Below are 22602 nucleotides of genomic sequence, written 5' to 3'. Positions count from 1 at the left end.
ATAAAGTACCTGATTTTATTATTTTTATGGCTATGTAGTATTTCGTGGTGTTATATGTACTACGTTTCCTCTCTCCAATCCACCCTTGATGGGCACTTAGTTTGATTACATGTCTTTGCTATTGTGAATAATACTGCAATGAACATACAAGTGCATAAGTCGTTTTGGTAGAAAGGTTTATTTTCCTTTGAGTATACACCCAGTAATGGGATTGCTGGGCTGAATGGTAGTTGTCTTAAATTCTTTGGAGATATCGCCAAACTGCATTTTCTTTGGGAGGGGGGGTACCAAATTTCTTTATTTGAAGGAATGGTATAAAGAACTTCAGTGGATGTTCTGGTACAATTTATAGAAAAAGTAAAGGAAACCCCAATATGCATGCACTGCCTTGGTGACCAGGGAAGTCACCCCGTGGGTGTGGGGAAATTAGCTTAAGGCTTGGCTTTCATTATCGCTGTATCCCAGGGTGTGCTCGTCAAAGAGATATTCTATCAAGCCAGATTGGTGTGCTCCCATCTTGCGCAAGTTGGTCATGTGGTCACCCAATTCTTTGATGGATTTCACCTGCTCATTCAGGTAATGTGTCTCAATTAAGTCACAGAAATGAGGGTCATTTTTGTCAGTTGCCAGTTTGTGCAGGTGCAGTAGTGACTGATTCACATTTTTTTTCCAAATGTAATGCACACTCTATGGCATTCAGCCTGCTCTCCCAGTCATCATGGTCTGGTTTCTGGATATCCCGAAGGAAGATGTGGCCACCTCCTTGGTTCTGCAGCTTCCTCAGGTTCTCGGCATGTTCCCTCTCCTCATGAGACTGGTGAAGAAAGTACTTGGCAAATTTCTTCAAAGCCACATCATCGCAGTCAAAGTAGTAAGACATGGACAGGTAAACACAGGAGGCACAGAGCTCCAGGTTGATCTGGCGGTTGATGGTGGCCTGTGAGTCCCGGTGGTAGTTCTGGCGCATCTGCGAGCAGGACGCAGTAGTCATGGCCCGGGCTAAGGAGAGGTTGCGGCAGTGGCTGCGGGCGCTGGAGCCGCGGCGGGGGCCTTGGGGCGGTCTGAGGGCGCGGTATACAGGTGATGGAGGGCTGGCTCCGGGCGGCTGGCCGGGGTGGGGGACGAGCGCAGGTTCCGTCCAAGCACTGTTGAAGCAGGAAACTGCAGGGACTCGCAGGGAAGAACCTCTCGCCAAGCTTTTTTTTTTTTTTTTTTTTATAAAGAGATGGGGTTTCACCATGTTGGCCAGGCTGATCTCGAACTCCTGACCTCAAGTGATCCACCCCCCTCGGCCTCCCAAAGTGGTGGGATTATAGGCCTGAGCCACCGTGCTCGGCCTAAACTGCTTTTTAAAGTGGCTGAACTAATTCACATTCCCACCAACAGTGAATAAACATTTCCTTTCCTCCACAGCTTCATCACCATCTGTTATTTTTTGACTTTTTAATAATAACCATTCTGACTCATGTGGGATGATATCTCATTGTGATTTTGATTGCATTTCTCTGATGATAGTGATGTTGGACATTTTTTCATGTTTTCTGGTCACTTGTCTTTCTTTTCTGAAGTGTCTATGTCTTTTGCCCACGTTTAAATGGGATTATTTGTTGTTTGCTTGTTGAATTAAGTTCTTTATAAAGTCTGGATATTAGACCTTTCTCAGATGCATAGTACGTGGAGATATTCTTCTGTTCTGTAGTTTATCTGTTTAGTCTATTGATAGTTTATTTCACTGTCCAGAAGCTCCTTAGTTTAATTAGGTCCCACATATCAATTTTTATTTTTGTCTCAATTGTTTTTGAGGACTTAGTTATAAATTATTTCCCATGGCTGATGTCCAGCATGGTATATCCTAGGTTTTCTTCTAGGATTCTTAGTTTGAGGTCTTATATTTAAATATTTAATCCATCTTGAGTTAATTTTTGTATATGGTGAAAGGTAGGTGTTCAGTTTTATTCTTTTGCATATGGCTAGCCATTTATCTCAGCACCATTTATTGAATAGGGAGTCCTTTCCCCATTGCTTATTTTTGTTGATTTCCTTGAAAGTCAGAGGGCTGTAGGTGTATGGCTTTATTTCTGGGTTAGCCATCCTTTCCCATTTACCCTGTATTTTATATTAAGAGTTTTATTCCTGAGTTTAAGTCCTCAATCCATTTGGAATTGATTTTTGTGATGGCCTGTGGTAGGAATTCAATTTCAATTTTTTCCATGTGATAATCATTTTTCTAGCTCAATTTATTAAACAATCAACCTCTCCTTTTCATACTGATCATTAAGTCCATATTTATCATATGAAAATGTTCCTAACATGCATGGATTTTTAGGCTCTCAGTTTTATTTCATTGGCCAATTTATTTATCCCTGAACTAATACCACACTGTTTTTATTACAGATCCATAATAAATCCTGGGAGGCGGAGGTTGCAGTGAGCTGAGATTGTGCCATTGCACCCCATCCTGGGCAACAAGAGCAAAACTCCATTCAAAAATAAATAAAAATAAATAAAATAAATCCTAATATCTGATCCTCTCTCTGCTCTTCTTATCAGGTATCTTGGTTATTCTTCACTCCCTTTACTTTCATATGTATTTTAAAAATAGCTTTATTGAATTCTAATCCAATAATTCAGCTATTTAATGTGTACAATTGAATAGTTTTTAGTATATTCAAAGATACGTGCCACCATTGCCACAATCAATTTTAGAATGTTTTAAGTACCTCAAAAACAAAAAACAACAACAAAAAAAACCCCATTCCCTGACAAACTCTCTCACTCTGACCCTGCCCAATCCTAAGTAACCACTAATCTACTTTCTCTCTATAGATTTCCCTGCTCTGGACTTCCGCTCAAATATGTGGACTTTTATGGTTGGCTTCTTAATGGATTTTCAGAGTTCGTGTAAGTACCACATATTAGTACTTTATTTCTTTTTATGACTACATAATATTCCATTGTATGAATATACCACATTTTTTATCCATTTATTTGTTGCTTAACATTTGTGGTGGCGTTTCCACCTTTCGGCTATTATGAGTAATGCTGCTGTGAATATTCATGTGCAGGTTTCTGTGTGGACATATATTTTTATTTCTTACGAACATTCCTAGAAGTGGATTTTCTGGGCCATATGTTAACACTATGTGCCACCATGTGAGGGACTGGCAGACTGTTTTCTAAAGCAGCTGTACCATTTCACATTCTCACTAGCAGTATATGAGAATTTTGATTTCTTTCCTTTTTTTTTTTGTTCTCCCTAAAAGAGTTTTATATTCTAAAAGTATAAAGAGCAAAACTCTTTTGCTTATATCTTTGACTCATTTTGAGTTAACTTTGTATTTGGTGTAAAAAAAACAGACCAACTTCATTCTTTTGTATGTAGCTATCCAATTTCTCTGCTGAACAGTCTTGGCACTTTTGCTGAAAATCAGTAGGCCATGATGTATACATTTATTTCTAGACTCTCAAATTTACTCCATTTACTGATGTGTTAGTCCTCGTAGTGGAATCCCATTGTCTTGATTATCACTGTTTCGCAGAAGGTTTTGAAACTGGGAAGTGTGAGTCATCCTCTGTTATTTTTCAGGATTATTTAGTGTATTAGCCCATTTTACATTGCTATAAAGAGATACTTGAAGCTGGGTAATTTATAAAGAAAAGAGGTTTAATTGGCTCAAGATTCTGCAGGCTGAACACAAAGGAAGCATAGTGCCAGCATCTGCTTCTGGTGAGGCTTTTAGAAGCTTATAGTCTTGGCAGAAGGTGACAGGGAGCCAGCATGTCCCATGGCAAGAGAAGAACGAGGGACAAAGGAAAAAGGAAAGTCTCAGACTTTTAAAAATAGCCAGATCTCGTGCGAACTCAGAGCAAGAGCTCACTTATCACAAAGAGGATGGTGCCATGCCATTCATGAAGGATCCACCCCCATGATCCAATACACCATCCACTAGGCCCCGCCTCCAACATTAGAGATCACACTTCAACATGAAGCTTGGAGGAGGCACGCATCCAAACCATATCATTTTCTCCTGCTCCCCGCAAATCTCACATCCTTTTCACATTGGAAAATACAATCATGTCTTCCCCAAAGTTCTTCAAAATCATAACTCAGTCTAGCATCAACTCACTCAAAAGTCCAAAGTCCAAAGTCTCACCTGAGACTCAAGTCAAGTTTCTTTCGTCTATGAGCCTGTAAAGTCAAAACCAAATTATTTGCTTGCTTGCTTCCTTCCTTCCTTCCCTCCCTCCTTTCTTCCTTCCTTCCTTCCTCTCTTCCTTCCTCCCTTCCTTCCTTCCTTTCTTCCTTCTTTACTTCCCTCCTTCCTTCCCCTCTTCTTTCCTTCCTCTCTTCCTTCCTTCCTTCCTTCCCTCCTTCTCTCCTTCCCCCCTTCCTCCCTTCCTTTCTTCCTCCCTTCCTTCCTTCCTTCCCTCCTTCCTTCCTTCCTTTCTTCCTTCTTTACTTCCTTCCTTTCTCCCTTCTTTACTTCCTTCCTTTCTCACAGTATCACTCTGTCACCCATGCTGGGGTGCGCTGGCACAATCAGCTCACAGCAGCCTTTACTTACCTGGGATCCACAGCTCCTCTCACCTCAGCCTCCTGAGTAGCTGGGACTATAGGCATACACCACCACACCTAGCTATTTTTTTTTTCTTGTAGAGATGGAGTTTTGCCATGTTGCCCAGGCTGGTCTTGAACTCCTGGCCTCAAGTGATTCTCCTTCCTTGGCCTCCCAAAGTGCTGGGATTATAGGTGTGAGCCAAAGTGCCTGGCCCAGAATTGTTTTCTTAATTTCATTTTTAGATGTTCACTGCAAATGTATAGAAATACAATTGATTTTTATATAGATACTACATCTTGCAAACTTGCTGAGTTCATTTATTAATTCTAATACCTTTTTTAAAAAAGATTAATTCATATTTTCTATATACAAGATCATATTATCTGCAAATAAAGATAGTTTTACTTCTTCCTTTCCTATTTTTTTTTTTTTGAGATGAAGTGTAGCTCTGTCACCCAGACTTTAGTGCATTGGTGCCATCTTGGCTCAATGCAGCCTCCGCCACCTGGGTTCAAGTGATTCTCCCACCTCAGCCTCCTGAGTAGCTGGGACTACAGGCATGCACCGCCACACCCAGCTAGTTTTTGTATTTTTTGGTAGAGAGGGGGTTTCACCATGTCAGCCAGGCTGTTCTTAAACTGCCAACCTCAAGTTATCTGCCCACCTTGGCCTTCCAAAGTGCTAGGATTATAATCATGAGTCACTGCATCTGGCTTTCCTTTCCTATTTGGATGTCTTTTATATCGTTTTCCTGCCAAATTTCTGGATAAAATCTCTGGTAAATGTTGAACAAAAATGATGAGTGGCCATCCTTTTCTTGTTTCTGATCTAAGGGTAAAACATTCAGCATATCATCTGTGGGTTTTCATAGACTCTCTTTTTCAGGTTGAAGAAACTATTCCTAGTTTCGTGTGTGTGTGTGTGTGTGTGTGTGTGTAATATGCTGGATTTTGTTAAATGCTTTCTGTGCATCCATTGGCATGACTGTGTGATATTTATTTGTTCTATTGATATGTTTGACATTAACTGATTTTCAGATATTGAAATAACTTACATTCCTGGGATAAATCCTAGTTAATCATGCTGTAAAATTCTTATGTGTTGCTGGATTTGATTTGTCAGCATTTTGTCATTTTTTGTGTAAGTATTCTTTTTTTTAAGCTTTTCATGTATTTTATTTATTTTTAATTTTTATTTTCTATTATACTTTAAGTTTTGGGGTACATGTGCAGAATGTGCAGGTTTGTTGCATAGGTATACACGTGCCTTGGTGGTTTGCTGCATCCATCCCCCTGGTCGTCTACATTACGTATTTCTTCTAACGTTATCCCTCCCCAATCCCCCCACTCCCTGCTATCACTCCTCTAGCCCCACTACCCCCCGCCCCAACAGGCCCCAGTGTGTGATGTTCCTCTCCCTCTGTCCATCTGTTCTCATTGTTCAACTCCCACTTATGAGTGAGAACACGTGGTGTTTGGTTTTCCGTTCTTGTGTCAGTTTGCTGAGAATGATGGTTTCCAGGTTCATTCATGTCCCTGCAAAGGACATGAACTCATCCTTTTTTATGGCTGCGTAGTATTTCATGGTGTATATGTGCCACATTTTTCTTATCCAGTCTATCTTTGATGGGCATTTGAGTTGGTTCCAAGTCTTTGCTATTGTAAACAGTGCCACAATAAACATACACGTGCATGTGTCTTTATAATAGAATATATTATAATCCTCTTGGTATATACCCAATAATGGGATTGCTGGGTCAAATGGTATTTCTGTTTCTAGATACTTGAAGGAGTCACCACATTGTCTTCCACAATGGTTGAACTAATTTACACTCCAACCACAGTGTAAAAGCCTTCCTATTGAGGGAAGACGTTCTCTTTCTGGGTCCACAAGGGGGCGTAGTTTTAAGGGCAAGAACTTCCCAGCACCATGCCCTCCTCCCATCTCTCTCCATCCGGAAGATATAACGGTTTCTGTTTTAATTTTCACCGATGTGTGAAGTGTCAAAAGTCAATCACTCCAGCAGAAGTTCTAAGGAACTCATGTCATTGGCCAGAGGTCTAGGAGAAGGTGGGGGTTCCTCCCAGGTTAAAAGTCCCCATCTTCCACAACCCTTTGGACTCCATGTTTGGGTCCCCTTCCACAAACACTCCCTTTGTGGAAGCCATTTTTCTGTCTTGGATTTCCCCTCTGGAGTCCCCTTCCACACTCTCGTGGAAGCCTGTCTTCCCGTCCTAAATTCCATCTCTCTCTATTCCCTTCCACTCAGTGTGGAAGCTGTTTTCCTCTCCTGGATTCCATCTTTCTGGATTCTCTCACTCAGTGTGAGAGTTAGCTATTACTTTCTTTCTCTCTACCTAAATAAATCACTTTCTACAAACAACTTTTGAGGCTGGCATTTACTGTGCACTGTGCCATGGTCTCCTCTCCCATTCTTGAGGGTGTGATAGACAAAGAACCTGGAGAAATGTCCTCTCAGGGGAATTGAGGGCTTCCCCTGAACCCCCAAATCCTAACATTACACTATTCTCCATATCCTCTCCAGCATCTGTTGTCTCCAGATTTTTAAATAATCACCATTCTAACTGGTGTGAGATGGTATCTCAATGTGGTTTTGATTTGCATTTCTCTGATAACCAGTGATGATGAGCATTTTTTTCATATGTTTGTTGGCTGCATAAATGTCTTCTATTGAAAAGTGTCTGTTCATATCCTTTGCCCACTTTTTGAATGGGTTTATTTTTTTTCTTGTAAATTTGTTTAAGTTCTTTGTAGATTCTGGTTATTAGCCCTTTGTCAGATGGGTAGATTGCAAAAATTTTTCCCATTCTGTTGATTGCTGGTTCACTCTAATGGTAGTTTCTTTTGCTATGCAGAAGCTCTTAAGTTTAATTAGATCCCATTTGTCTATTTTGTCTTTTGTTGTCCTTGCTTTTGGTGTTTTAGTCATCAAGTCCTTGCCTATGCCTATGTCCTGAATCGTGTTGCTTAGGTTTTCTTCTAGGATATTTATGGTGTTAGGTCTCGTGTTTAAATCTTTAATCCACCTGGAGTTAATTTTTGTATAAAGTGTAAGGAAGGGATCCAGTTTCAGCTTTCTGCACATGGCTAGCCAGTTTTCCCAACACCATTTATTAAATAGGAAGTCCTTTCCCCATTGCATGTTTTTGTCCGGTTTGTCAAAGATCAAATGGTTGTAGATGTGTGGCATTACTTCTGAGGCCTCTGTTCTGTTCTGTATCTCTGTTTTGGTACCAGTACTAAGGCGTTTTGATTACTGTAGCCTTGTAGTATAGTTTGAAGTCAGGTAGCATGATGCCTCCAGCTTCATTTTTTTTTTTTATTTTTTGCTTAGGATTGTTTTGGCTATGTGGGCTCTCTTTCAGTTCCATATGAAGTTTAAGGTGGTTTTTTCCAATTCTGTGAAGAAAGTCAATGGTAGTTTGATAGGGATACCATTGAATCTATAAATTACTTTTGGCAATATGACTATTTTCACGATATTGATTCTTCCTAACCATGAGCATGGAATGTTTTTCCATCTGTTTGTGTCCTCTTTTATTTCCTTGAGCAGTGGTTTGTAGTTCTCTTTGAAGAGGTCCTTCACATTCCTTGTTAGTTGTTTTCCTAGGTATTTTATTCTTTTTGTAGCAATTATGAATGGGAGTTCATTCATGATTTGACTGTCTGTTATTGGTGTATAGGAATGCTTGTGATTTTTACACATTGATTTTGTATCCTGATACTTTGCTGAAGTTGCTTATCAGCTTAAGGAAATTTGGGGCTGAGATGATGGGGTCTTCTAAATATCAATCATGTCATCTGTCAATAGAGACAGTTTGACTTCCTCCTTTCCTAGTTGAGTACCCGTTATCTCTTTTTCTTGTCTGATTGCCCTGGTCAGAACTTCCAATGCTATGTTAAATAGGAGTGGTGAGAGAGGGCATCCTTGTCTTGTGCCAGTTTTCAAAGGGAATGCTTTCAGTTTTTGCCCATTTAGTATGATATTGGCTGTAGGTTTGTCATAAATAGCTTTTCTTATTTTGAGATACATTCCATGGATACCTAGTTTATTGAGTTTTTAGCATAAAGGGCTATTGAATTTTATCAAAGGCCTCCTCTGCATCTATTGAGATGATCATGTGGTTTTTGTCTTTGGTTCTGTTTATGTGGTGGATTACATTTATAGACTTGCATATGTTGAAACAGCCTTGCATCCTAGGGATGAAGCTGACTTGCTCGTGATGGATAAGCTTTCTGATGTGCTGTTGGATTCGGTTTGCCAGTATTTTGTTGAGGATTTTCACATCAATGTTCATCATGGATGTTGGCTTGAAATTTTCTTTTTTAGTTGTGTCTCTGCAGGTTTTGGTATCAGGACGATGTTGGTCTCATAAAATGAGTTAGGGAGGATTCCTTCTTTTTGTATTGCTTGGAATGGTTTCAGAAAGAATGGTACCAGATCCTCTTTGTATGTCTGATAGAATTCAGCTGTGAACCCATCTGGACCTGGATTTTTTTGGTTGGCAGGCTCTTAATTGCTGCCTCAACTTCAGACCTTCTTATTGGTCTATTCAGGAATTCAAAATAAAGTGATGGAGGAAAATTTGCCAAGCAAATGAGAAAGAGAGGGAGAGAAAAAGAAAAAAGCAGGGGTTGCAATCCTAGTCTCTAACAAAACAAACTTTAAACCAACAAAGATCAAAAGAGACAAAGAGGGACCTTACCTAATGGTAAAGGTATCAATGCAACAAGAAAAGCTAGCCATCCTAAATATATATGCACCCAATACAGGAGCACCCAGATACATAAAGCAAGTTCTTAATGACCTACAAAGAGACTTAGATTCCCGCACAATAATAGTGGGAGAGTTTAACACTCCACTATCAATATTAGACAGATCAACAAGACAAAAAATTAACAAGGACAACCAGGACTTGAACTTAGATCTGGACCAAGTGGACCTAATAGACATTTACAGAACTCTCCACCCTAAATCCACAGAATATATATTCTTCTCAGCACCACATCGCACTTACTCTAAAATCAACCACATATTTGGAAGTAAATCACTCCTCAGCAAATGCAAAAGAGTGGAAATCATAACAGACAATCTCTCAGACCACAGTGCAATCAAGTTAGAACTCAGGATTAAGAAACTCACTCAAAACTGCACAACTACATGGAAACTGAACAACCTGCTCCTCAATGACTACTGGATAAATAATGAAATGAAGGCAGAAATAAAGATGTCCTTTAAAACCAATGAGAATGAAGACACAACATACCAGAATCTCTGGGACACATTTAAGGCAGTGTCTAGAGGGAAATTTATAGCACTATATACCCACATGAGAAGCGAGGAAAGATCTAAAATTAACACCTTCACATCACAATTAAAAGAACTTGAGAAGCAAGATCAAACAAATTCAAAAGCTAGCAGAAGACAAGAAATAAGATTAGAGCAGAATTAAAGAAGATAGAGACACAAAAAACCCTTCAAAAAATCAATAAATCCAGGAGCTGGTTTTTTGAAAAGATGAACAAAATAGATAGACCACTAGCCAGACTCATAAAAAAGAAAAGAGAGAAGAATTGAATAGATGCAATAAAAAATGATAAAGGGGACATCACCACTGATTCCACAGAAATAGAAACTACCATCAGAGATTACTACAAACAACTCTATGCATATAAACCAGTAAATCTAGGAGAAATGGATACATTCCTGGGCACTTACACACTCCTAAGACTAAACCAGGAAGAAGTTGTGTAAGTATTCTGAAGAGATATGTAGTTTTAGTTTCTTGTGATACCTGTCTGGTTTTGTCATCAGGGTAGTAGTGCCTTCTAAAATAATTTGGGAAGTGCTTTTTCCTCTTCAATTTTTGGAAGAGTTGTGAAATAAAGAATTGGTAATAATTCTTATTTATATATTTGGTAGAATTTTTAGGTGAAGCCCTCTGGGCCTGGTATTTACTTTGTGAGTAATTTTTAAACTACTAATTCAGTCTCTTTATTTCCTATAGATCTATTCAGATTGTTTATTGCTTCTTGAATTAATTTTGAGATTTTGTGTCTTCCTGGGAATCTTTTCTAAGTTGTCTCATTTTTTGGCATATAATCATTAATTGGTATTAATTTCTAATCCATTTTATTGTCCTATATCATTTATAGTCCTATATCCATAAAAAAGAATAAAATTATATCTTTTGCAGCAACATTATCCTAAGTGAACTAACACGGAAACAAAATCAAATACTTCATGTTCTCACTTGTAAGTGGAAGCTAAACGTTGGGTACATATGGACATAAAGATGGGAACCAACAGACCATGGAAACTTCTAGAGCGGGAAGAGAAGTAGCAGAAAGACTGAAAAAGTCTCTAATGGGTACCATGCTCACTTCCTGGATGAAGGCTTCAATCATCCCAAACCTTGCACTACACAAAATACCCATGTATCAAGCCTGGACACGTGCCCCTGCTTCTAAAATAAAAGTTGAAAAGAAATTAATTGTAATAAACTGATTCACAGTTCAATTAATGCTCTATGCATTGCAACAAAATTCGTTTTGTAGACTTGAAAAGAAGGATATTATAGTTTTGATCTTGTTGGAGACAAGGACACATCACTGTTTCAGAGGAAAGGTGATTCCCTGACATAACCACGTCTGTTAATAAGTAGGCCTTCTCATCTCACTGTGTACACTTTCTTCATAGCACTGACCTACATTGAAAGAATAGGCTCTTCATAATTTTTTTTTTTGAAATGAAGTCTCGCTCTGTTCCCCAGGCTGGAGTGCAGTGGCGTGATCTGGGATCACTGCAACCTCCGCCTTCCAGGTTCAAGCGATTTTCCTGCCTCTTAGCCTCCTGAGTAGCTGAGATTACAGGCACACACGACCAAGCCCAGCTAATAGATAAATATTTTAAAATAAATGAATGAATAAAAAGTAAAAGAAAAACAAAAGAAAACAGAAGGAAATTATTAATGGCAGAAATAAATGAGGAAGAATCCAATGATACATTTTAATAGGGAGGATCAATCAAGACAAAAATAGATTTATCTGGAAGGGGTGATAAATAATTGGCAAGATTTCTATTTCTATATAAAGAAAGAAAAGATGCAAACCACATTAGGATTGAATAGGGGTCTGTAACTAGACTTGCAGAGATTAAACAGTGGAATGTTAGGAAAAAAATGTTAGCTGATAAACTTGTAAACTTAGTGGAAATCAAAAAAAAAAAAAAATGAATAGAGAACTATAGCTTGCCAAAACGTATTCACAAAGAAATAGAAAACATTAGTTCTACAATTATTAGTCAATGAAACATAATTTTAAAATATTAAAAAACATACCATAGCTTAATGCTTGGTTTTCATAGTAATTCTACCAAATATAATACAACAGATAGTTTCAAAGTTTCCCAAATTTTCCAGAGAATAGAATAAAAGGGGGACATGCTGTGATATATTTTTTTAAGAAATTGAATAGAGCCACAGAAAGAAACTCATGCATTCATAAAAAACATGATTTATGGCAGAGTGGAGATTCTCTGTGGAGAAGGGTGAATTAATGGTTCTGTGACAATAAGTCTTTCAAATGGAAAAAAAGTGATCTTAGAAACCAATTTTATAGCATACACAAATATCAATCACATATATATTTAGAATGAAAATGTGAATGGCAACATTTCAAAACTTCAGAATACAATAGAAAATAATATCTTGAAGGCTTCGGCATCTAAAATATATTTAAAAACTCCTGTGAATCAGCAAGTGAAACACAAAGAAATCAGTAAAAAAAAAAATGTGTAAAACCATGTATAGGCATTTTTTTGCCTTTCTTTGAGACAGAATCTTGCTCTGTCACCCAGACTGGAGTGCAGTGGCATGATCTCAGCTCACTGCAACTTCCACCTCCTAGGTTCAAGTGATTCTCCTGCCTCAGCCTCCTAAATAGCTAGAATTACAGGCATGTGCCACCACACCTGGCTAATTTTTGTATTTTTAGGAGAGGTAAGGTTTCACCATGTTGTCCAGGCTGGCTTCAAACTCCTGACCTCAGGAGTGATCTGCCTGCCTCGGCTTTGCTGGGATTACAAGCATGAGCCTTGGTGCCAGGCTCATGTATAGGCGTTTTAACAGGAGACTAACAGCATATGAAAAGATGCTTGTTCTTAATTGGTATTCAAATTGTAGATACCATTTTCATACTCAGCTATATGAAAATATTTTAAAAGCTGGACCAAACCAAAGTTGGGAAGGATGTAGAATTGTGAGAATTCTCATCTCCTACTGTTGGGAGCATCAACTGATATAAATACTTTGGGGAGAAATGTTGTAATCTAATAAGTTTGAGAATAATAATACTTGATGACCCAGAGACCTGCCCTAAGTATGTATGCCAGAGAAACTCTTGCCAATGTACATAAAAAGTATGAACAAATGTCTATATTGCTTATAAAAACAAAACCCAGAAATGCTAAAATATCTACTAACAGTGGAATGGATGTATAATTTGGCAAGTGTATAATTATACATATACTATATAAATATATACAAGTGTATAATTTTACATATACTGTAGAATGTTAACAAATTTATGATTATATATAGACATATATACATATAGAATGTTATAAGGAATTAAAAATGAAGGCCGGGTGTAGTGGCTTACGCCTGTAATCCCAGCACTTTGGGAGGCCTAGGTGGGCGCATCTTGAGGTCAGGAGATTGAGACCATCCTGGCCAACATGATGAAACCCTGTCTCTACTAAAATTAAAAAAAAAAAAAATTAGCTGGGAGCGGTGTCAAGAGCCTGTAGTTCCAGCTACTCGGGAGGCTGAGGCAGGGGAATCACTTGAACCTGGGAGATGGAGGTTGCAGTGAGCTGACATAGTGCCACTGCTCTCCAGCCTGGTGACAGAGTGAGACTCTGTCTCAAACAAAGAAAGAAAAAAAGAAAAAGAAAGAAAGAAAGAAAGAGAGAGAGAAAGAAAGAAAGAGAAAGAAAGACAGAAAGAAAAAATTATATTCCTCCACACATCAACATAGATGAACTCCCAAAAAGTAACGTTGAATGTAGGAAGCAGGTCATTGAAGGGTATATAAGCTCTGAATCCGTTTATATAAAGTTCAAAATCAGGCAAAACTAAAACATATTTTAGGAGTACATTTAAAGATATTAAAACTCATAAAAAGCAAAAGAACAATTAACTCAAAATACAAGATGTTGGTTTTCTCTAGACAGAAAGAAAGAGAAGGGCATAGAAGAGCTTGCCTCTAAGAGAGTACTAGAGTATTAAGTCTGTTTCTTGTTTTTTTGTTTTTGTTTTTTTGAGATGGAGTCTCACTTTGTCACCCAGGCTGAAGTGCAGTGGCGCGATCTTGGCTCACTGCAACCTCTGCCTCTCAGGCTCCAGTGATGCTCCCACCTCAGCCTCTCAAGTAGCTGGGACTACAGATGTTCCTCTAAACCCAGCTAATTTTTGTATTTTTAGTAGAGATGGGGTTTTGCCATGTCGCCCAGGGTGGCCTTGAACTCCTGGGCTCAAGTAATCTGCAAGCCTCAGCCTCTCAAAGTGCTAGGATTGCAGGTGTGAGCCACCATGCCTGGCTAAGTCTGTTTCTTAAGCTGGATGGTGGTGGCTACAGTCATGTTTGCTTTATTTGAAAAACTGTACACATATATTTTATATATCCTTATTTATCTGAAATATTTCACAGTAAAAAATTTTATAAGATTCTAGAGAGGAAATGTCTAAGAAGATGAAGAAGTAGGAAGCACCAGGGATCTGTCTCCCCATCTAGACAAAAATTGCACTGTTAGAATCTGTAAATAGGCCGGGCACGGTGGCTCAGGCCTGTAATCCCAGCATTTTGGGAAGCTGAGGTGGGTAGATCACCTGAGGTCAGGAGTTCAAGACCAGCCTGGCCAACATGGTGAAACCCTGTCTCTGCTAAAAATACAAAATTATCCGGTTGTGGTGGTGGTGTGCACCTGTAATCCCAACTACCTGGGAGGCTGAGGCAGGAGAATCTCTTGAACCTGGGAGGTGGAGAATGCAGTGAGCCAAGATCGTGCCACTGTAATCCAGCCTGGGCAAAAAGAGGAAAACTCTATCTAAAAGAAAAAAAAAAGAATCTGTAAACAAAACTTTTACATGCACTGGGAAACCAAAAAATTTGTGTGACTCACTTTATTGCAGTATTGGCTTGGGCTTTGTTGCGGTTGTCTGGCATCAAACCTACAACATCTCTGAGGTGTGCCTATGCCTGTTTGTACACAAGATCTCACTCTGTCACTCCGTCTGGAGGGCAGCAGCGCAATCACAATCAGAGCTCACTGCAGCCTCGACCTCCTGGGCTCAAGTGATCCTCCCACCTCAGCTTCCCAAGCAGCTAGGACTAAAGGCATACACCACCACACCTCACTAATTTTTAAATTTTTCTGTAGAGACGAGGTCTCCCTATGTTGCCCAGTCTGTTCTCAGACTCCTGGCCGTGCTCAAGCAATCCTTCCAAATCAGCCTCCCAAAGTGCTAGGATTACAGGAGTGAGCCACCCTGCCCAGCCTAGCCTGTATATTTAATACCACTGAACTGTATACTTAAAAGTGGTTAAGACTGTGAATATCACGATATGCACATTTTACCACAATAAAAAGATGATGAGGAAAAGCTGCTAGAGAACAACAACAAGAAAAATAGTAGAGGAAGAACCTCGGCAGCTCTAATTGTTCTAGATAGAACCTCAGGCAGCCACAGAGTGACAGGTGATAATACCTTCTACTGTCTCCCTCTGGTTATAACTTATTGGACCATGGAGAATCAACTGAGCCATAGGGGAGGCTATGACAGTGTTAAAAACAGAGCTCCAAATTTCTCTTCAAAAAATCAGTATGCCAGTATTTTCAGTTTCTGTATTCTTTGTTTTCCATTTTAAAGTCTAAGTTCCTCCTTCACTTCGTCTCCTTGCCCCTAGTTTCAGGCAACAACCTCTCGCCAGTTCTAATCAGTAGTTCACATCGGTTCCCCTGGTTACCTGCAATGATTCCTTTCACTGAAACCACACGTCCCACTCACACGTCCCCCTCCTAATCCACATATCTAGTCCCGACTCATCCTGGTCACCTGCTCTGTCTTGAATCACATTTAGTTACCTGTTCCATAGCTGTCTTTCCTGCCGAAACTGCTCACCCCACCACGCTGGCTCTTACCCTTGCTTTCTTTAAAATAGCCAATTGGAATTAGCTTAGACTGTGTGATCCAACCCTAGCCAATAGGAGAATGACACAGCAGTAGATGCAATCTGCATCAGGGATAAGGACCCTTCCTCTCCCCTGTTCAGGTGTGCTCTCACCATTGAGCCATTTGTGAGATGCACAATTATATAGAAGTAAAAATCACCTTGCTGAGAAAATTTATGTTTGAGTGCTATTTCTTTTGCAGCATCGAAAATTTGCTTCTAATAACAAGGCTGAAGAAAAATGATGAGTGAACAGTATATTTATTCTTTGTCAAGAATTCGAACTGGGAAATATTGAGATAAGCAGGTAGCGGTGGGAACTGATGCTGAAAGAAAACACAGAAATACAGAGCCCCTGAGTAGGGGAAGCATGATATACAAGTCACACATAAGTCAAATTCCAAGGGAACAGAAGCCATTTGTGAGCAGAAGCTACAAGGGGGAGAATGTTCATAGAGAAGAAAGCCTATTCATGTAGGAAGAGAAATGGACAGACGTCAGGCCTGGAGGCATAGAGTGAAATTCCTTCAGCTACCCCCACAACCTTTGCTGAAGGCCTTGGATCTGAGCATCCCTGAAGCTTCAGTCTGAGCCCCAGGGCCACCTGGCCATGGTTCGTGTTTCATTCTCCTTGGGACCCCTTCATGGACCAATACACAACTCGCTCCCCAGCCAGTACAGGGAGTTCTCTCTTCCTTAAATCCTGAGTCCAACTACTATCCAAATAGATTGTTCTTTTCAAGATGTTAAAACTATCTAGAGAGCTCTGGGGCTGGCAGAGATGCAGTAAGCTCACTTTAACCATCTCTCCCGTTAACAACTAAAAACTCCAGGCAGAATACAAGAGTTCACTCCCGGAGGGTGCTGAAAAGTTAACTATAACAGGTGGATTGAGGAAAGAAGTCAAAAGTTGAAGAAACAGCTATGCTTTGTCAAATCTCATAGAAATACACAGCCGAAAGAGTAAATTTTACTGAAGTTAAAAATTATTTTAAAAAATAGTGGGTGAAAGAGGAAAAGGAATGGGATATGGGTCCAGCAAACCTGGATTCCACAGTCTCAGCTAATTCTTAGCTGCTTGATCTTGGTCACTTCGCTAAATCTTATAAGTGAAAGACTCCCCCAGGAAACCTGGAGGCAAACAAGGACAGCAAGGCAAGTCAATCTCTGTGCAGTTTCTAATTGTGGACTGAAGACTTTGATCTAAGGAAACTGCCAGAGTAGAAGATGCTTCTTGCAGTCCTGATGGATCTTAGAAGCCTGCCTTCTTTCCTATAGCACTGGGGGCCTGGACAGCACAGATAGCAATGGTTTTTCAACAGGACCTCGGTTGGCTTCTGAAATATTTTCTGACCTCCGGAAGTGAGAAGAGAGGCAGCCAAGCCTCTCCACAGGCAGGTAGCCATTTATAACTTCTCCAAGTCAAGGGCCAACACCCCAAAAGCTTCTCCAGCCTTGGCTGCTCATCCGTTCTTACCCCTGAACAGTGACACTGGAGAGCTTAGTTGTTAAGAGTTCAGACTCTGGATTTAGACTGCCTGGGTTTGAGCCCTGGATCATCATTTCCTATTGCTACGTGGAATCCTATGTCTCAATTTCCTCATCTGTAAGATGACAATATAAACGGTAACTGCCTTATAATGTTTTGGTGAGAATTTAATAAGAAAATGCACCCCAAATGCTTACTACAGTGTCTGACATATGATGAATGATCAATAAATGAACTCATTAATAACCACTGCATAAAACACAAGGCATTCATTACAGTTACATTTATTTCATTGGCCGCTTGGGGGAGCCATATAGCTGTAAAACAAGCAAGTTTCAGGAACGGTTTATTTTAGAAAAGATTTTAGTTGCTATTAAGAGAGGGGAGAGTTAAGGGTCATCTAATTCCACTCCCTTACTTTTTCTTACGAAGAAGTAAAGGTTTAGAGAGGAGAAATGATTTGTTTGCAGTCATACAAGTAAATGGTAGTGTGAAGGCTAGAGTTTGTCTTTCCCAATTCATTGACAAATTACTTAATAAAAATCAAGTGTAAGGTTTCAAGCACAGCTAAACTTGGTCTCTTTGCTGTGTGTCTGTGTAGAGTTTAAAATAATCCTACTATTCTCAAATTCTCTGCCGATGAACTTGTGTTGTGCTTTTTACTTTGTTGAGGTCTGTGCTTAACAAGATATGGGTAATACATATCATGATATTTATTGCCTTGATATATACACTGTTCTTTTGAAACACAGGCAAACAGTCATTATTTTCAAGAAACTTACTTATACACCAAAATAAGGACTCTCTCTCTCTCTCTCTCTCTGTTAATGATCACATTCAATTCCAAAGCTTTCAGTGGCGCTGTAAGAGGATAATTCTCAAATTTATGTTGTCGACCTGGATCTCTCCCCTGAACTTCTAGCTTATTTATCTAACTTCTTATGCAGCATTTCCACTTGGAAGCTTTCGAACCATCTCATGTTCTCGATATTTAAAGCCAAGTTCCTATCTTCTCTCGTACTTATTCCTCCAACAGATTTTCCCATTTCAGGTAATGGCCACTCTGTTATCCATTTACTCAGCCAAAACCTTTGCGTTTCCCTCAAACCTCTGCTTTCTCTCATACTCCACATTACATTCAGCATCAACATGTTGGCTCTAGATTCAAAATAAATCCAGGATCCACCGACTTCTTGCTGCCTCCATCACCCCCACCACCGTCTTACCCTGGTTATTCCAACAGCCTCTTAATTGGTCTCCCCGATCTAACCTTTCCTTCCCTGCCAAGTGGCGCCGAGTGATGCTGTTAAAAGTCCTCATAGCTGGGCCACGTGCGGTGGCTCACGCCTGTAATCCCAGCACTTTGGAAGGCCGAGGCGGGTGGATCACGAGGTCAAGAAATCGAGACCATCCTGGTCAACACGGTGAAACCCCGTCTCTACTAAAACTACAAAAAAAAATTAGCTGGGCATGGTGGCGCGTGCCTGTAATCCCAGCTACTCAGGAGGCTGAGGCAGGAGAATTGCCTGAACCCAGGAGGCGGAGGTTGCGGTGAGCCGAGATAGTGCCATTGCACTCCAGCCTGGGTAACAAGAGCGAAACTCCGTCTCAAAAAAAAAAAAAAAAAAAAAGTCCTCGTGGTTATCAGGCAGGCTCCTGCTCAAAAGCCTGCAATGGAACCTGCTATAGTCTGAATGTTTATGTCTCCCCCAAATTCAGATGTTAAAATTCTAATCTCCCAGGTAATAATGTGACTAGGTGGAGGCTTTAATAGGAAATTAGGTCATAAGAATGGAACCCTCATAATAGGATCAGGGGCCTTATCAAAGAGACCTTGGGAAGATTCCTGGCCCCTTCTGCCGTGTTAGGACATGGCAGGATGATGGCCGTCTATGAGCCAGGACGTGGGCCTGTTACACATGGTGTTGACTGAAACATTGCTTTGTGATGCATGTATTTCTTTGCTTATCTAGTTGCCTTGGCTAGAACTTCTGGTAAAATATTAAGTAGAAATGGCTAGAGTGGGCATCCCTGTCTTGTTCTCAGGGGGAATGCATTTAATCTTTCACCGCTAACTATAAGAGCTCTGGGATTTGTTTTGTTTTGTTTTTTTTTTTGTTTTTTGAGATAGAGTCTTGCTCTGTCACCCAGGCTGGAATGCAGTGGTGCAATCTCAGCTCATGCAACTCCGCCTCCCAGGTTCAAGAAGTTCCCCCTGCCTTAGTCTCCCAAGTAGCTGGGATTACAGGTGTGCGCCATCATGCTTGGCTAATTTTTGTATTTTTTAAATAGAGATGAGCTTTCATCATGTTGGCCAAGCTGGTCTTGAACTCCTTACCTCAGGTGATCTGCCCAACTTGGACTCCTAAAGTGCTGGGATTACAAGAATGAGCCACCGCGCTCAGCCTAGAGCTGTGGGTTTTTAGATGCCTTTTATTAGGCTGAAGAAGTTTCCTTCTGTACCTAGTTTGTTTAGCATTTTTGTCATGAAAGCGTTTGATTTTGTCGTATGCATTTTCTGTGTTAAAAGAAAAAACTGTTTCTTCTACACTCACATTTCTGACACCAAACGTGGAGTTTTTCTTGCACTAAGCAATTCTTCAACTCTCCAGATACCAACTGGTGTCCTGCAATTCAATGATGACATTGATTACTCAAAGTTAGCACAGACCCCACAGGTTAAGGGATTGTCTCCACAAGACTGTCCCCAATTCAGATGCCAGACTCAAGCCCTGGTTGTCACTCAGACATCTGACCAATGGGCTAGAAATTGAGTTCCCACAATCCCCTCCTCATGTTTAATAATTTTGATAGAATGGCTCACAGAAGGAGGGTGCTTCACTTATGTTTACTGGTTTACTAGAAAGGCTACAACTCAGGAACAGCTAGATGGAAGACATGCACAGAGTGAGGTTTGTGGGAAGGAATGTGGAGTCGCTGCACCCTCTTTAGGAAGGCCACCCTCCCACCGCCTTCACCGCCATCCTGTGCTCCCTCACCTGCAAGCTTTCCAAACTTCATCATTTAGAGTTTGTTTGTTTTTGAGACAGAGTCTCACTCTGTCGCCCAGGCTGGAGTGCAGCGGTGGGATCTTGGCTCACCGCAACCTCTACTCCCGGGTTCAAGCGATTCTCCTGCCTCAGCCTCCCAAGTAGCTGGGATTACAGGTGTGCACCACCATGCCTGGCTAATTTTTGTATTTTTAGTAGATACGGGGTTTCACCATGTTGGCCAGGCTGGTCTCCAACTCCCGACCACAGGTGATCCATTCACCTCAGCCTCTCAAAGCGCTGGGATTACAGGTGTGAGCCATGGCCACTGGCCTGTTTAAAGTTTTTATGGAGGCTTCATGACGTAGGCATGATTGATTAATTATTGGCCATTGGTGAGTAAGTCAAATTTTCACCCCCGCTTCCCTCCCCAGAGGCTATAGTTGGGGCTAAAAGTTCCAGCCCTCTAATCACATGGTTTGTTCCTCTAGCAACAAGCCCCGCTTCTCTGAGGGTCTCCTCATTAGCATCAATTCAGGTATAGTTGAAAAGGGCTTATTATAAATAGCAAAACTTTTTTTTTACTCCTATCACTAAAAAAATTCCAAGGATTTTAGGAGCTCTGTGCCAGGAACAGGAGATGAAGACCAAATATGCATTCTGTATTATATCACAATATCATATGTATCTATTGAGATAATCATGTGCTTGTATCCTATATTTTATTAATACTATGTATTATCCTAATTGAAATTGGATGCTATGCCAACCTGCATTGTGGGGATAAATCTCACTTGATCATGGTGTATAATAATTTTTATACATTGCTAGGTTTAATTTGATAATACTTTTTGGGAGGGAGATTTTTGTATTGCTATTTATAAGGTTCGTTGATGGATTGCTTTCTTTTCCTGTCATGCCTTTGTCCTGTTTTGGTATTAGAATAACACTGATCTTATTGAATGCATTGGAAAGTGTTTCCTACTCTCATTTTTTTGAAAAGTGTGTGTGTGTGTGTGTGTGTGTGTGTGTGTATTTATATTGTTGGGTCTAAAACATATAGAAATATTATATATTTGACAACAGTACAAGGGAGATGGGTGATAATAAAACTGTATTGATATTAATTCTTTAATTATTTGGTTGAATTCACCAGTGAAATAACCTTGTCATGAACTTTTCTTTTTGATAACTTTTTTTGATTACTAATTCTATCTTCTTACCTGTTATAGGCCTACTCATATTTACCATTTCTTCTTGTGTCAGTTTTCATAGCTTGTATCTTTCTAGGAGTTTATCTCATCGAAATGATCTAATTTATTGGCATACATTGTTCATAATATTCACCTGTAATCTGTTTTATTTTGATAATGTCAGTGGGAATGTTGCTGCTTTTATTCCTGACTCTACTAATTCAAGTCTTTTCTCCTTTTTAAAAGTCAGTTAAATTAAAGATTTGTCAATTTTGTTGAACTTCTAAAGGGCAAACTTCTGGTCTCATTGATTTTTCTCTACTGTTTTTCATCTTCATTTTATTTGAATGGGCTCTAGTACTTATTATATCTTCGTATCTGCTTGCTTTGAGTTTGGTTTGATCTTTTTTGACTTTTAAGGTGGAGGCTTAGGTTATTGATCCGAGATTTTTCTTCTTTATTAATATAGACATTTACATTTATAATTTCCCTCTAAGCCTGGCTTTAGTTATGTCACATAAGTTTTGGTATGTCATGTTTTTGTTTTTTTTCACCCTGAACTATTTTCTAATTTGCATGGTCTCTTCTTTGACTCATTAGCCATTTAATAGCGTTGTTTATTTTCCCTGTACTTATGCAGATTCTGCCTCCTTATGTTATTGATGTCTAATTTTATTCCACTGTGTTCAGAAAACATGTTTTATATGATTTCAATTTTCTTATGTTTACTGAAGCGTGTTTTATGGGCTACCATATGGCCTATTCTGGATAATGTTCTATGTGCGTTTGTGAAGAATATGTATTCTGCTGTTGCTGGATGAAGGAGAGTTCTATAGATGTCTAATAGGCCTAGTTGACAGGTTTTCCTTTGTGTGTTTTGGGGCTCTGTTAGGTGCATTGTATGTTTATAATGGTTATATTTTCTTCTTGGATGGATGCATTTATTACTGTAAAATATCTTGTTTTATATGTTACTATCTCTAGTAACGTATTTTTGTTTTAAGACCTATTTTATCTGTTATTATGTGACCACTCCAGCTCTCTCATGGTTGCTATTACATGGTGTATATTTTTTCATTCTTTTGTAAACTATTTATATCTTTGAATCTAAAGTATGT

At 39.6% G+C, this 22602-nt stretch overlaps 1 protein-coding gene across 1 annotated transcript; it reads right to left on the bottom strand.

Annotated features, from left to right (window-relative positions):
* Positions 1–530: 530 nt before the first annotated feature.
* LOC108306431 (ferritin heavy chain-like) lies at positions 531–991 on the bottom strand. The gene has a single exon (XM_037739574.1). The coding sequence runs from the start codon at positions 989–991 to the stop codon at positions 620–622; it is 372 nt and encodes a 123-aa protein (XP_037595502.1). The 3' UTR covers positions 531–619.
* Positions 992–22602: the final 21611 nt, after the last annotated feature.

The sequence above is a fragment of the Cebus imitator genome, unplaced genomic scaffold, assembly GCF_001604975.1.
Source record: "Cebus imitator isolate Cc_AM_T3 unplaced genomic scaffold, Cebus_imitator-1.0 Scaffold72, whole genome shotgun sequence".
NCBI classification, from domain to species: domain Eukaryota; kingdom Metazoa; phylum Chordata; class Mammalia; order Primates; family Cebidae; genus Cebus; species Cebus imitator.
Note: the sequence above shows the minus strand (reverse complement) of the source record. Positions and strands in the feature narration are given on the sequence as shown.